General features: G+C 37.2%; 1 protein-coding gene across 3 annotated transcripts in view; it reads left to right on the top strand.

The window, feature by feature from the left end:
• GRID1 (glutamate ionotropic receptor delta type subunit 1) overlaps positions 1-15887 on the top strand; it is a 1087219-nt gene that overhangs the window by 954283 nt on the left and 117049 nt on the right. For all 3 annotated transcript variants that reach the window (XM_020994606.2, XM_078150776.1, XM_078150775.1), the window contains exons 9-12: positions 7760-7861; positions 9272-9469; positions 12873-13197; positions 14430-14568. In XM_020994606.2, coding sequence (XP_020850265.1) covers positions 7760-7861; positions 9272-9469; positions 12873-13197; positions 14430-14568 — 764 coding nt within the window. The remainder of the gene's footprint in view (positions 1-7759; positions 7862-9271; positions 9470-12872; positions 13198-14429; positions 14569-15887) is intronic.

The raw sequence follows: 15887 nt of genomic DNA on the forward strand, positions 1-15887 counted from the left end.
ATCTTTGTAATATATTATTGTAGTCTCCAAGTTAGTATTTTATTTAGGATTTTATATTCATATTCATTAATGAAATTGTTTTATAATTTTCTTCCTCTGTTTTTGCTCTTCCTGGTTTAGGTATTAGTATCATATTTGTTATATGAAAACAGTTTGATAGGACTCCTTCTTTACCCATTATTCCAAATAATTTATTTAATATTGAAATTAGTTGGTCTTTAAAGATTTGGTAGAATTCACTTGTAAATTCATCTGGTCCTGATTTTTCTTAGGAAGTTCATTTATACCTCATTCAATTTCTTTTCCTATATATTCTATTTCCTTTTCTATTAATCTAGGCAGTTTATATTTTTGTAGATATTCTTCCATCTAACTTAAATTATTAAATTTATTGGCATATGATTGGGCAAAATAACTCCTTATAACTGCTTTGATTTCATCTTCATTAGTGGTATATTCATCCTTGTCATTTTTAATACTAGTGATCTGGTTTTCCTCTCTCTTTTTAAAAATCATATTAATCAATGGTTAGCTATTTTTTAAATAATCCTAACTCCTAGTTTTATTTTTTAATTCAATGGTTCTTTATACTCAATTTTGTTAATGTCACCTTTCATTTTTAGGATTTTCAATTTGATGTTGAATTGGGGATTTTAAATTTGGTCTTTTTCTAGGTTTTTTTTAATTGCTTTCCCAATTCATTGGTCTGCTCTTTCTCTATTTTATTAACATAAGCATTAGAGATATGTTTTCCTCTGATTACTGCTTTTGCTGCATCCTTTAGGTTTTGATATGTTGTCTCATTACTGTCATTCTCTGTAATGTACTTATTGATTGTTTCCAGGATTTGTTCTTTAACCAAGCCATTCTTTAAGATTAGATCATTTAGTCTCCACTTAGCTTTTAATCTGTGTTTTTGTAGTCTCTTACTGAATATAATTTTTATTGAATTGTGATCCAAAGAGGATACATTTAATATCTCTACTTTTCTACATTTAACTGTAAAGTTTTTATGCCCTAATATATGTGTAATTTTTGTAAAGATACCATTTACCACTGAGAAAAAAGGTACATTCCTTTCTATTCCCATTCAGTTCTCTCCAGATATCTATCATATCTAGCTTGTCTAAAATTCTATTCAGGGCAGCTAGGTGGCACAGTGAATAGAGCACCAGACTTGGAGTCAGGAGGACCTGAGTTCAAATTTATAGCTGTGTGAGTAGGATAAGTCACTTAACTCCAGTTGCCTCAAAAAAAAAATCTATTCACCTCCTTACCTTATTTCTTGTTTATTTTATTTTTGGTTAGATTTATCTCATTATGAGAGGGGAAAGTTAAAGACCTCAACTATTAAAGTATTACTATTTCCACCAGCAATTCATTTAACTTTTCTTTTTTTTTTTTTAAATTTAGATGTTATAGCACTAAGAACATATAGGTCCTGTATTTATGTTACTTCATTGTCTATGGTACCTTTTCATCATAACACATTTTCCTTATTTATCTCTTTTAATTAAGTCTATTTTAACTTTAACTTTGTCTGAGATAATTGCTACTCTTGCTTTTTCCCCTCAGCTGAAAGATAAGAAATTCTACTTTAGCCCTTTATTTTAACTGTGTGTTATCTCATTTTAAAATATGTTTCTTGTAAACAACATACAGTCAGATTCTAAATTTTAATCCATTCTGCTATCCATTTGTTTTATGGGTGAGTTCATGTCATTCATATTCAAAGTTATCATTGCTAGTCGCATATTTCTTTCCATCCTGCTTTTCCTCACTATTATTTTTCTCACGCTCTTTTTACCCCATCTCTCTCCACAGTCTGATTTCTAGTCACTACTTCCCTAATCTACACCCTTTTAAAGAATCCCTCCTTAATCTTCTCCCTTTACCCTCTTATTCCTTGATCTACACACCCTTCTAAGAATCTCTTCATTATCCTCTCCCCTATCCTCCCATTTCTTTATAAATTTAGAAACTTTTATACCCTTCCAGATGTGTATGTTACTCCTTATTTCACACAGTTATAACAAAAGTAAGGTTCCAGGACTACCAGCCCTCCACCTCTACCTGTTTCCATTGTAACAATTCTCCACCCATGTCTCATTTATTTGAGATATTTGCTCCATTTTTACTTCTCCATAACTGATTTTACTTTTTAGGCTCAACTGCTTATATTCAACTCAAGACCAAGCTTTCTACCTATGCATGCTTTTTCAAACTACCCAAATTATGATAACATTCTTAAGAGTGCAGATAACATTTTCCCACATAAGAAATAAACAATTTTACCTTATTGAGTCCCTTATATAAATATTTTTTAAATGGTCTTTAATGTTTACCTTATGTTTCTCCTGGATCTTATATGTCAAAAATATCCATTGAGTTCTGGTCTTTTTATCATAAACATCTGATTTTTAAAATTCACTAAATGTCCATTTTTTCTTTTCATTCAGGATTATACTCAGATTTGCTGGGTAAGTTATTCTTGATTGCAGACCTAGCTCCTTTGCTCTTTGAATTATAAAATTCTAAGCCCTTCAATCTTTTAATGTATAAGCTGCTAGTTCTTTTGTTATCCTGAGCATAGCTCCACAGTATTTAAATTTTGTTTTTTCTTGTTGCTTGTAATATTTTCTTCTTAACCTGGGATCTTTGAAACTTAGCTATAATGTTTCTATGAGTTTTCATCTTGGGATTTCTTTCAGGTAGTAATTGATTTTTTTTTAACTTTCTATTTTACCCTCTCATTCTAGAACTTCAGTGCAATTTTTCTCAGTAATTTCTTGTAATAGCAAATCTAGATTTTTTTAATGGTAACTTTCAGATATGTCAACCAGTTTTATATTGTTTCTCGTTAATCTGTTTTTCAGATCAATTGTTTTTTTTCTAACCAGAAGCTTCACCTTCTCTTCTATTTTTCATTCTTTTGTTTTTGTTTTATTATTTCTTGGTGACTTATAATGCCATTAGCTTCCCTTTGTCCAATTCTAGTTTTTCAGGAGTTATTTTCTTCCTTAGCTTTTTGGAAATCTTTTTTTTTCCAGTTGGTTGACTTTCTTTTCAGAATTTTCTTGATTTTCTTGGATTGTTCTTTTTTCTAATATTTTTCTAATATTTAAAAAAGTATTTCCTCAACTTCTCTTATTTGATTTTTTTAAAGTCCCTTTTAAGTTCTTTCAATAATTCTTTTTTGGCTTATCTATTTAACATTTTTCTTTGAAGTAGGAGTAACTTTTTTAAACTCACCTTTCTTCTTTTAAGTATGAACCCAGATCTCTCTCTCCATAGCAGCTGTCTATGATTGGTTTCTTTCTGCTTTGCTTAAACATTATTGTTGTTTTTTCAGTTGCTTATTATTATAGTCAAGTTGTGCTCCCTAGGTGTGGGAGATGTTGCCACAGACATCAGGTTTTTTGTGCTGTTGTTTCCCGAGGTCTGTCTGTGGTCCTAACTTCAGGCACTCCTCTCCATCCCTGAGCCATAACTAGGGCCCCCATCTTTATCACCACTGCAAATGTTCTTATTCCCTGCAGTCTGTCCCAGCTCCAAATCTCAGTTCACCCCCTCCACCCTGAAAGCAAAACCAAGGACTCTGCTCTCCTGCAAATGCCCATAGCCAGTAGGGTTTCCACTCCTCTGCTACCACATTCACCAGGAGTGTGCTTGCTTCTCCTCACCCACTGCTACAGCCTGGGACCACAGGTGCTATGACAGCAGAGGGGCCATCAATCTTCTCCTGCTCAGCTGTCAGACCCCCACATTATCAATGGGGGGAAAGTTCCTGAAGCTTAAAGCCTAGCTCCCAACCCAGCTGTCCCCAGGCTGTTGTTTTTTGATTCTGCAGAGTCTGCCTAGAGGCATTCAGAACTTCAATCAGGCCACTGGGAGATCAAGTCTTTTCTGAGATCCTCTTAAGTCCTGTTAGGAGCACAACTGCCTTACCCAGACTTAATTATTTCAGCACTCAAAGTTCACTTTGAGGTGACATTTTAATTTGCTTGTGGGATAATTTTGAAGAGCCCATTATTTCCTGTATTATTTAGCCATCTTCCCCTCTATGATTAACTCTTAGTTTTGCTATTTGACTTTATGCAAGTTATTTGACTTCTCTGAGCCTCGCTTTTCTTATCAATAAAATTTAAGTATTTTGCTGTTATATGCCTACATATACATGTACACATTTGTATTTGTACATGCATATGTATGCATGTTCATATGAGTATATATACACATATGTATGTGTGCATGTGTACTATGTATATTTATATTTGAATGCATCTCTAGTTCTATACCACCTATATAAATATCTGTTTAATCAGGGTTGTATTGAGAGTGGTCTGAGATAATGTAAATGAAAGCATTTTTTAGTTGGAGAGAGGTCTATGAAATGTATAGAGTAGAGTTTTGTAATTTCAATAATGCCATGATTTTATCAGTGCAAGCCTTCTCACTTCTAGGGATTTTAGTGAAGTTTATTATAAAGCCAATGGCTCAACAGGAAGATATGACCATTATAAGGGCCAATGTGATCTGTGGCATCATAAATGATGGCTTATGTCCAGTACTAGGGAAGTAATCATCTTCTGTAATGATGATACTACATCCAGAGAATCCCAGTCTCTTTTAGGAACCACATTTCTGCAAAGAGCATTGATCGGTGTTTTAATTTCTAGAGGAGGACATCCATCATGCCATTTGATGATGAGCTAAAGGAACTGAGGTGGTCAAACATGGAAAAGAGGAAACATATGGAGGGACTATGTAGTGCTTTTGAAGTTTTTGAAAGCAGATTTGACTTGATCAGTCTGGCTCCAGAGGGCAGAAACAGAGGAAATGGATGCAAGTTGTAAAGAGAAAAAAAAAATTAAGTTTGATGTCATAGACAGAACAGTGCCAACAATTAGATCTCGGCATAAGAAGGTTGGGCTGCCTTAAAGTAATAGATTTTCTCACATGAAAGTCTACAAGTGGAGGCTAGAACATATTTTTGTTGTGTTTTTGTTGAGATTCCTTTTTAGGTATGGCATGGACTATCTGGCCTTTGAATTCTTTTCCAACTCTAAAAGTGTGTGATTCTGCAATGTAGGTATACTTGCATATGCATATAGAAATACCGACATATATGTATATGTGCATATGTGGATTTATATGTAGAGAAACATATACAACAGTAACAACAATACCTAGCATTTTAAGGTTGGTAAAGCACTTTACAAATATCTCATTTGATATTCCCAACAGCCCTGTGATGTAGATGCTATTTTTATCACCGTTTTATAGATGATAAAATTGTAGCAGATGGAGGTTAAGTGGCTTGCCCAGGGTCACACAGCTAGTAAGTATCTGAGCCCAGATTTGTATCCTGACTTCTTGACTCCAGGTCCAGTGCTCCATGCGGTATGGTGCCTTTAGAAGCATTTACATGGGTATCTATGTGTCCACAAACATTTGTTGTCAGAGGTGGTATATTGTTGATCCCCAAGCATCCTTTTGGGTCATTTTTTAGCTCCCTTTTATTGCAAAGTTAAGGGAGAATTCTGCTCCTACATAGTTATGATGAAGTTCTACTTCCTTTGTATTCTTATCAGAAGAACTAGGGGAGTGTGATATGAGAAATAGTAGAAGGAACACTAGAGTTGAAGTCAGAGGAGATGGTATGGATACTTGTCTCTGCCACTTGGGCAAGTCAATGAACCTCACCGAGCTTCATCTTCCATGAAGGGAGGGTATTGGATTAGAAAACATCTGATGTCCTTTCAATTCCTGCCTCTATAATCCTACAAATCTATGCTCTTCATATTCTAAGAATCTGGAATCCGAATCAAGCTGAGGGAAGAGAAGCAGGAAAGGATAAGCATTTATATAGCACCTACTATGTGCTAGGAACTGTGTTAAGAGCTTTAAAAATATTATCTCACTTTGTCCCCACAATAACCCTTGAAAGCAGATATTATTGTTTTCCTTATTTTATATTTGAAGAAACTAAGGCAGACAGAGGTTAAGTGACTTTCCCAGAATCACATAACTAATGAGTATCTGAGGCCAAATTTGAACTCAGGCCTTCCTGACTCTAGGCCCAGTTTTCTATCCCCTGTGGCACTAGCTAAATATTGAAATTTTACTGGAAAAATAATTTAAGGCTCTGCCATATTGAACATGCCCTTGACGTCTGGGGTATTGACTTGATTTGAGACTTCTCCCAGAGAAGTTCTGACCTTTGATCCTATCTTCAGGTCTCCCTGGTCGTGCTCACCTTCTTCCTCCACTCCTAGACCATCCAGAAACCATGTATTGATCAGTAGCTGAAACATTGACAAGAGGGACGAAAGAATTGAGACTTTGGATTTATTGCTTTTCTTTTCTGGATCGAAAGCGTTTCCAAAATTCTGGTCTAGAATAATGAGGGAGCTACTAACAGTTTATTGAGATAACACTGGGAAAGAAAAATCCAATAGCCCCTTTGAGATTGGTTCCTGCAATCAGGTTCTTTGTCCACATCAAATGCTGTGTAGCTGAGGGCATCAGAGCACAGACCCTTTGCAGCCAGAACGAATGTCATGGTCTGCATCAAGGTTTCCCATCCCAATCTGCACTACTGAGATGTAAAATAGCTAACTTCCTTGCCACAAATATCTCTTCCCTCTGCTGAGTCACTGTCACTCAGGGACAGAGAGGGAAAGAGAGAGAGGGAAAAAGGGGACAGGAACAGGGACAAGAGAAGGCTCAGTGAAGGACAGTGTATTTGCATTTCTTTGTCTCCCTAGCATTTATCAGTGTGCTTGGAACTGAGAATCATCAAATAATGGGATTGTTTCAAAAGAAATCCTGCCATCCAATATCCTGAGGAGAAGTTTGCCTGGGGATGGCCTTTACAGGTTTATAAGAAAACCCTAAATATCTTATGATTTTACGAAGAAATCTTCTAGAGGGAATGTATCCTGTCTTCCTATGAGTTCCATGCCATACCAGATGTATTATTAACTTCTCTCTGAATTGTTCTGTGCATAGTGATGAAGTCTGCTATGGACAGACACCCTGGGATTTGGGATGAACTTTATTATCCCCTTTTCTAGGAGATGAGATACATACTAGTGTGGCAGAAGAAGGCACAAAAAGGTGATTTGAGGTAGTGAGGTAGCCTGGGACATTTGTAGGAAGAATGTAGGAATTCACATTTGTACCACTGACATGTAATTAATAAGGGATTTCAATTCATTGATGAAATTATTCCTCACAGTACAATAGAACAATTGAATGGAATTCTGATCTTTTGCAAACAGTTCTCTTATCCTTTAACTCATTGAGACATACTTAGGAATTTTTGTGCTTGCGACATACATTACAATCCTAGTATCAGTAAAGTGATACAAATGGGTCCTCAGCTGAGGGGGAGTTAAGCAGAGTGGTACGAAGAGGCACTCACTGTAGCCTACCACTCAGCAGATTTCTATTTAACAAATTATCCTTGCTAACTGGGAGCCAAAAGCTACCATTTCTATATGACTGAACACACGCAGGTACCACTAGTACCCTCTACATTTGGCATTCTGAGGCTAAGCTATGGTCACTGCCATTAGTTACAGATCTATTGTAAGCCTATGAGGAATCCTATGGGTCATTTCTGGCTTGTCCCCGCTGCCTAATTGGATAGACATAGGTTTGCTCTGAGTTGGGAAGGGGAAGAGGCAAGGACTAATGGAACATGGGAATGGTCATTCTTTTCGTTAAGTCTTCATTCTTTTCTCCTCCACAGCTGGCGACTTGGGACTCAGAGAAAGGTCTGAATGGCAGCCTGCAGGAGAGGCACACAGGCAGTCACCTCCATGGACTGACACTCAAAGTGGTGACTGTCTTGGTAGGATCATGTTCAGGAATCAAAAGTTCCATGCTGTCTATTGCTAAATGTCTTTCCCCCTTCCAACATCCTATCCCCTTGTTAAACTAATAATGTTGCCTTGGAGGGGAGAGACTTGAATGATGGAGCTAGAGGACTTTTTCTAAACTTGGCTCCATACTAGCTATATCAGACATATTTCTACTCTCTAATTTCCTCTTTCTGGATATGCCTTTACTTCAATTCTGATAGTAATAGTGAAGATAATAGCATTTTCCTCCCCCTCCTAGATGTTTCCCCTCTCTCTTCCCACACCCAGTTATCTAAGCACACTCTATTAATGGAAACAGTTCCTTAAGTTTCATTCCCAGACAGACCACACCAGATTTGGTGAATGTATGAGAAGGGAATAATGAGAAATGTTAGCATTCCATATAGTTACGCATAAAACCAAACAGTTTACAGTGCACTATGAAAAATAAAAGCATATACATTTATGGTTAATACTCAGAGTCCCAAATCCTAGATCTTAATTCTAACCTTCTCATTGGCCTATAATGTGATCTTAATGAAATAATTGACATCTGTTTCTCAAGACAACCTAGTATACAGACTGCTTCTTTCTCTAAATCATCATAGTATGAGTTATCATACTTTGAATCCTATGAGAAACATTTGGCTTTCTTAAGTGAAGTACTAAAAATTATAGACAGATATCAAGTCTGAAGACTCAGCACTTATGTGAACACTGTAACCTGTCAGGTCAGATTATAAGAAAGAACATGTTGTTACTGCTATTTGTGAATAAACCAAGGATGATACAAAACATTTAAAAATTTTTTTTTTATCAATTAGCACATTCATTTTGTCTGCCTTTTCCCTACACTGAAAAAAAAAAAAGGAAAAAAAAATCTTTATAATAAATATGAACAGTCACAGAAAACTTAAACTTACATATAAAATTTATCTTTCTTTTTGGATCTTGAGCCCATCACTTTTCTGTCAGGAGGCACATAGAATGTCTCTACAAACACATATATTCTTCTAGTCCTACATGAATGAACCTCAGAGGCATGACTAACACTGTATGTTTTCCTAGATGGTAAATGTTTAGGACAACAATGAACAGACCTCAAAGATCTGAACTAAAAGATGATTATTCCATTGTTTGTGGACTGGGTTTCACCTACACCAATATCCTAGAGATCCAAAAATATGGCTATTGGACAGAGGTCTGTCCAACATAATTCCCAAAATAATAAATCATTATTGTTTTCATAATTATTCATAAATTATATTAAAACCCAATCTCCTTTAATATCTTATGTAACCACAGTCCCAAACTAGCAAGCATTAACATCCTCGCTACTCAATTACATTCTTTGAAAATAAGTGGCTTTAATATTAGCTTAAACATTGTATTTTTCTCAGGAAGAACCTTTTGTGATGGTGGCAGAGAATATACTTGGACAGCCCAAGCGCTATAAAGGCTTTTCCATTGATGTTCTGGATGCCTTGGCCAAGGCCTTAGGATTCAAGTATGAGATTTATCAAGCTCCTGATGGCAAATATGGTCACCAGCTCCATAACACCTCCTGGAATGGGATGATTGGGGAACTCATCAATAAGGTGGGTCTGCTAAAAGAGCATTGAAGTGAAGAAACGAGGCCCTTTGGACCTTTGTACAACATTTGTAATCTATTCCTTATTGAGTCAGAAAGGAAGAACACAAATCAGATGTATCCTATATTGGCTGTAATAGAAAAATGATAGCACAGTGATAGAAGAGTTATCCCTATATAAAGCATAACTCCTTGTGTGGTACCTTAATTTGGGGATAGACCAGAAGATTCAGGCCATAATGACAAGTCTGTAGAATAGCATAATATCCAGGGTGGGATGTGGTGTCAAAGAGAGCTTATTTTCCTGTTCTTAGGAAAACTTTGTATCTGAAAAATCCTTACTACAAATACAGAGTAGCTCGGTATGCCTTCTGTTGTCAAGAAGTGCTGCTTAGAAGTGGAAATACAGTATTATCAAATTCTTGTAAATACACCAGTGTCATTTGGAAGGGTACATGCACTAATCTGCCAAAACTCATGTATTTTATCCAGTTCCTTGTTTATCAAGCATTCTAGTGCAGTCAATAACGAAGAGAGAGTCCTGGTATGAATGTCGGTCCATTTCTTAGGTGGAACTGAGTTATTGATTCTGGCACTGAGTGCCCCTGGGATTGAGCATCCTAAAACATTTCAGGGCATTATGAGCCTTCAAATCTGGAGGTTTGAGATGCAACTTAGAGGAGGCCAACTTCTTATCTTTTGACAAACAATTGACCTCTATCTGACAGAAGGACCTAGTTCACTGACTCTAGAGGGTTACTACCAGGGTCACATCAGCTGTTAAGTATTTCAGCTTGTTTCTGTTCCTATTCTAAAAGAGCCTAAAGTGTATTAGTCTCCATAGTTCCATCCCCATGTTTTTGCTTAATTCTCCATCACTAAATCTTATCACCTGCCTTTCTCTCACTCCTTCCCTCATGAAGTCTGTATTGGAAAGAAGAATCACAGGACTGGCCTATCACTGTCCAAGATGACTTTTTAAGTAGTACCTAAGTGTTGAAGACCTACAATGGGCTGCATGCTTTGCCAGAGGCTATAGATAACAGGAGAAAGCAGAATCTCTGACCTTCAGTCATTGACACCTCAAGTGGTGAACAAGACTAGGTCATAGTAAGAAATTAATCAGTGTGACTTGAAAGTGTGCAATGGAGGTGTGGAGGCCATGTTACTTAGTGGATTGAGTGTTGGGCTTAGAATCAGGAACTCCTGGGTTCAATCCCACGTTTTGCCACTTATTAATTATACAGCTCTGAACAAGTGATCTGATCTTTTGATGCCTTAGACAACTCCTGAGAAGGAAGTATGGGATAGTTGAAAGAACACTGGATTTGGAGTCAGAAGGCAGGATTGAAATTGTTGTTCTTTCATTTTGCTAACCTTGAGCAGATTAATCAACCTCTTTGATCTTCAGTTTCCCCATCTGTAAAAATAGAAATTGGATTTGATGATCTCTTATATTCCTTTCAACTTTAGTCTATGATCCCATGATTCATGAATGGTCATAGATAGTTTGTGATATGTAGGAGGGAACTCACAGCCTGGGAGTGCTCCACTGGCAAAATTCAGAGTCTCTTTGCCTACTCATATAATTGTGGGGTGTAGACAGTAAGTACTGAAGGAGTTTATAGGACAGAAAGTTCATTACGGTTAGAGTCCTCAAGGAAGAGGGAAAAGAATAAGCATTTATATAGTTCCTACTATGTGCCAGGCACTGTGCTAAGTACTTTTAACAAATGCTATCTCATTTGATCTTCACAGCAATCCTGCAAGGTTGCTGCTCTTATTAAGGGAGAGAAGGCTCCCTAGGGGCAGATAAGGCAAACAGATTTGTGCAAATCATTTTTGACACACATTCTTTAAGCACTTAATGTTTCTCAAGCACTATACTGTGTTCAGGGAAGAAAGGGGAAAAAAGAAGAAAGAAGGAAAGAAAGAAAGAAAGAAAGAAAGAAAGAAAGAAAGAAAGAAAGAAAGAAAGAAAGAAAGAAAGAAAGAAAGAAAGAAGAAAGAAAGAAAGAAAGAAAGAAAGAAAGAAAGAAAGAAAGAAAGGAGGAAAGGAGGAAAGGAGGAAAGGAAGGAAGGAAGGAAGGAAGGAAGAAAGAAAGAAAGAAAGAAAGAAAGAAAGAAAGAAAGAAAGAAAGAAAGAAAGAAAGAAAGGCCTGTCTTTCCTTAATGGTCTTAACCTTCTATAGAAAGAGATAATAATTATATACATTGATCTAGCTATTTGCAATTTACAAAGGATTTTCTTTTTAATAACTCTGGGGTATAGGTTAGTACAGTTATTATTATACCCATCATAAAGATGAAGAAAACTGATTCTCACAGCTTAAGTGATTCATCCAAGGTGACCATCCTATTCTAAAAGAATTTGAGGCAGGGTCTTAATCCAGGTCTTCTGGATTCACTGGAAGATCAAAGGCAAACAGGAAAGGGTAAATGTTTTTTTCAGAGGCAAACAAAATGGATACTGGAAAAAAATAAGCCTGTAGCGGAGTTAAATGGAAACCGTGCAAAGAGAATACCCCAAACTGTGATTGTTATTGTCTACCTGGTGAGGTAGTGAGCTCTCCACTCAGCAGAAGTCCTCCAGAGAAGACTAGGTGACATTTTATCTGAGATGTTGTGGAGGGGGGTTTTCATTGCTTTATAGGTTGTGCTGTCCTACCTCTGAAGTCTTTTTCAAGTCTGAGAGCCTGCGAACCAAAACTGGGGTTTTATTTAAAAAAAGAAAAAGTGTTTCCAAAGGAATGAGAAGGTTGGAAAGGTGAGAGAAAGACCAAGTTGACTTGTATACAGGCAACTCTGGTATTGAGATTTTCCCCAGAAATGATTAATTTGCAATATATAAGGGATGTGGCAGACTGAACAGTAGAGAATCGTATTAATCATATTATGGTCAAGGATTTGACCCTTTGTGTAGTTCCAGTGACAGATCATAACCCTAACTATAGCCATCAGTTTCACAATGTATACCCAGGGTCTCAAAGGAAAAAGGGAGAACAAGGATGGTTTAGTGGAAGCCAGGTACCTATAGGAGTGTGTGGGGGGCGTAAATTGTGAACAAAACAATACAGAACAAATACATCTTGGAACACAGGAGGCTCTGATGATGGATTGTGGGCCTCTTCCCTTTACATAACACATATGTATAACATAGATAGATAGATAGATAGATAGATAGATAGATAGATATACACACACATATAAATATAGATATATACACATATGTACTATATATAACACACACATATACGTATGCATATGTATGCATACATACATGCACATATACAAGCATGCATACATACACACACATATACATATATATATATAGCACCCCTTTCTTTCCATGAACCACAGGAACCTTCAGGAATAGAGAAGATATTTAACTGGTTGACTTTATGTTTCAGAGAGCAGACATGGCAATCTCAGCCATCACCATTACACCAGAGCGGGAGAGTGTCGTAGACTTCAGCAAACGGTACATGGATTATTCAGTGGGGATTCTCATCAAGAAGCCAGAAGAGAAAATCAACATTTTCTCTCTCTTTGCTCCTTTTGACTTCGCTGTTTGGGCCTGCATTGCAGCAGCCATCCCTGTGGTTGGTGTCTTGATATTTGTACTGAACAGAATACAGGCCGTCAGGTTGCAGAACTCTTCACAGTCTAGTCCATCAGCATCCTCCACCCTTCACAGTGCCATATGGATTGTCTATGGAGCCTTTGTACAGCAAGGTATGTTGTAGATCCTTGTTCATTTCCCCTTCCTTATGGCCCTTGGAGACCTTTGGTAAGTGCCCAAAGCCTCATTTAAAAACAAACAAACAAACAAAGAAAATTTTAAAATAATTTATCCTGCTCCTGATCATTTCTAAGGACCCATAGAATTATTTCAATCTCAGTGATGTCTGGAAATGAATGAAATTATACTAGGCCTGTCTTTACATTCTGCTTCTTCACTTTAATTAAAATTAACTTGGGAAGTTCGGGTTTCCTCTTATTTTTTATTTGATTTTACCTTGGATGGATCATTTTACACAGAATGCTGTAAAATAAAAGCTGACTTTCTGCTTAATTCAAAAATATTAATGTTGAGGGAAAAACATTGAGATTATTTAGCAAGAATCCAAACAGAGCCCAAGTATTCCTGAGACATTTAAAGCTCATGCGTTTTCAGAGCTTTTTGGGTAGTGTTCAGTGATGTTATGGAATTATCAAATTTTGGCTGGAAACTACAAATTCACACAGCTCCTAATATGATTTTTGGCTCTGATTCTTGCCTCAGCAGAGACCCGGTGGGCCGGAGAAAGGCAATGTGCCCCTGAGAGCCTTCTTAAGCAACCACCTAAGGGACCTGGGAGAAATAATTGAACTCATAGGGGCAGCCTTTGACTAAAAGTCAAACATAATAGTTCCAGAACATTCTAAAAAGATTCATCAAGGGAAGCCAGGATATTAATAAAAAACATGGCATGGCACATTATACCATCATGTTTTTTGAAGGTTGAAAAGAAAAAGCACATGGATTCATGGGTGGGAGTTAATATCATATTTATACATTTTTCTTGAATATGAAATGTAAATTGGAAATTGGAAACATCCCAAATCATAGCTTGCGGCCTTTGGAGGTTTTGTGCCACAGAGGAATAATGCATAAGATTACCAATGAAATCATTTTTAAAAATCCAAGGCAGTCTGCTTTAAGTTTTCATAAATTTTGTGTTACTTGGCAGTTGATACTAGCATGACTGTGTCTTGGGGCCTTCACAGTGAATCCCTGAATTCTCATTGGCTTCCATGGATTCATGACTGTCCTTTTTCCGTTGATAAGGGTAAAATGAGAAACAAGTAACAAGACCTATGATTGATTACTAATGTGATTGATGGCAATGAAGGCGGTGGTGAGCCATGCATGGTCATTGAGGAAGGGAGCCACCAAGCCCTTCACTGTTTTTTGCTTCTTTCAGGTGGAGAATCACCCACGAACTCCATGGCCATGCGCATTGTCATGGGGAGCTGGTGGCTTTTCACCCTGATTGTCTGCTCATCTTATACAGCAAACCTTGCTGCCTTTCTCACAGTGTCACGGATGGATAACCCAATAAGGTAAGAGAAGACCTTGCCTTGTTCAGTACTAGGGCTCTGGGATGTAAATTAAGAAGACGTAAAGTGAGTATGCGTCTATGTTCTAAGTCAAAGACATGAATTCTCTCAATAAAAGACCCCTGTATATACCCTGCCCTGTTATTACTATTATCATTGCTGCTGCTATTGTTATTATTATTATTATCATTTCCCTATCAAGTCTGTGCTCATTCAAAAAGAGGAGAAATCTTTGGGAGCAAACTTCCAAAAAGAGGAAAATCCTTTTGAGATGGGTATCTCCTGACTTGTGGCCCTAGGAGTCATTTTCTCACTTCAGGATATCAAACCAAATCTGCTTCCAGGCATGGTTTTATCTATAAATTAGTCTTTCTTTATTCAACTAGGCTGGATCCTTACTGCACTCAGCTACTACTATGACTGACCCCAGTTGACTAAATGGGTTACTGGCTCTAGTTTCTGAGATCTCTGATGACCCCTTTGACCTTTCAAAGCTGGCAAGTTTGCAACCTGGTCAATTCTATCTCCAGCTACTCATCTTCCAAATAACCTAAAATCAGGGAAAAAACAACAACAACGACAGCAACACACACTCACACACATGGCTCCAGGTGCTTGGGCTGGTGACTAGGGAACAGAGAAAAAGCATCTAGCTCCCCTCCCCCCCCACTTCCTAGCCACCCCCACCCAGCAGGGATTAAAAAAACCACACAAAGTCAGTTGGAGGAGCATAATGATCCTTTTATATGCAAACTCTTTTATGGCTCCATGCCCCCTGAGCCATCAGGCCTTCTGGTTCCAAAGCCAGTCAGAAGGCTTTCTGCCACAAAACAATACTAACCTCTAAGCAATCAGGACTAAAACCAGTTTTCAAAGTTCCACATGTTGGACTGGCAGTAGGCAGAGAGTGTATGTTCATGCCCCAAGGACTGGGACCTCATAGAAAAGTTACAGATGAGTTCTTGCTTCAGGGACAAGAGTTCTCCAAATCAATGAAATTATGGTTCCAGATGAATTTATACATTTCTGTGTATGAGGAAGAGGTGGATGAAGACAATCTTTCATTAGGTACTCATTGTGTGCCAGGCACTGTGCAAAACTTTTACAAATATTAACTTGTATCATTGGATCAAAGGAGATAATACTGAAAAGCATTCAGTATGGTGCCTGCCATAGAGTTAAGTACCGAAAAGTTGCTGAATTGCCTTCCCCTTCCCTATGTGTATATCAATCACATGTATGCATATACATATATACACATGTATGAATACATTTATGGGCATATCTGCATATAATACATATGTGTATAAATAAAGAGATTT

Source organism: Phascolarctos cinereus, unplaced genomic scaffold (assembly GCF_003287225.1).
Source record: "Phascolarctos cinereus isolate Bilbo 61053 unplaced genomic scaffold, phaCin_HiC Scaffold_3;HRSCAF=262, whole genome shotgun sequence".
NCBI lineage: Eukaryota > Metazoa > Chordata > Mammalia > Diprotodontia > Phascolarctidae > Phascolarctos > Phascolarctos cinereus.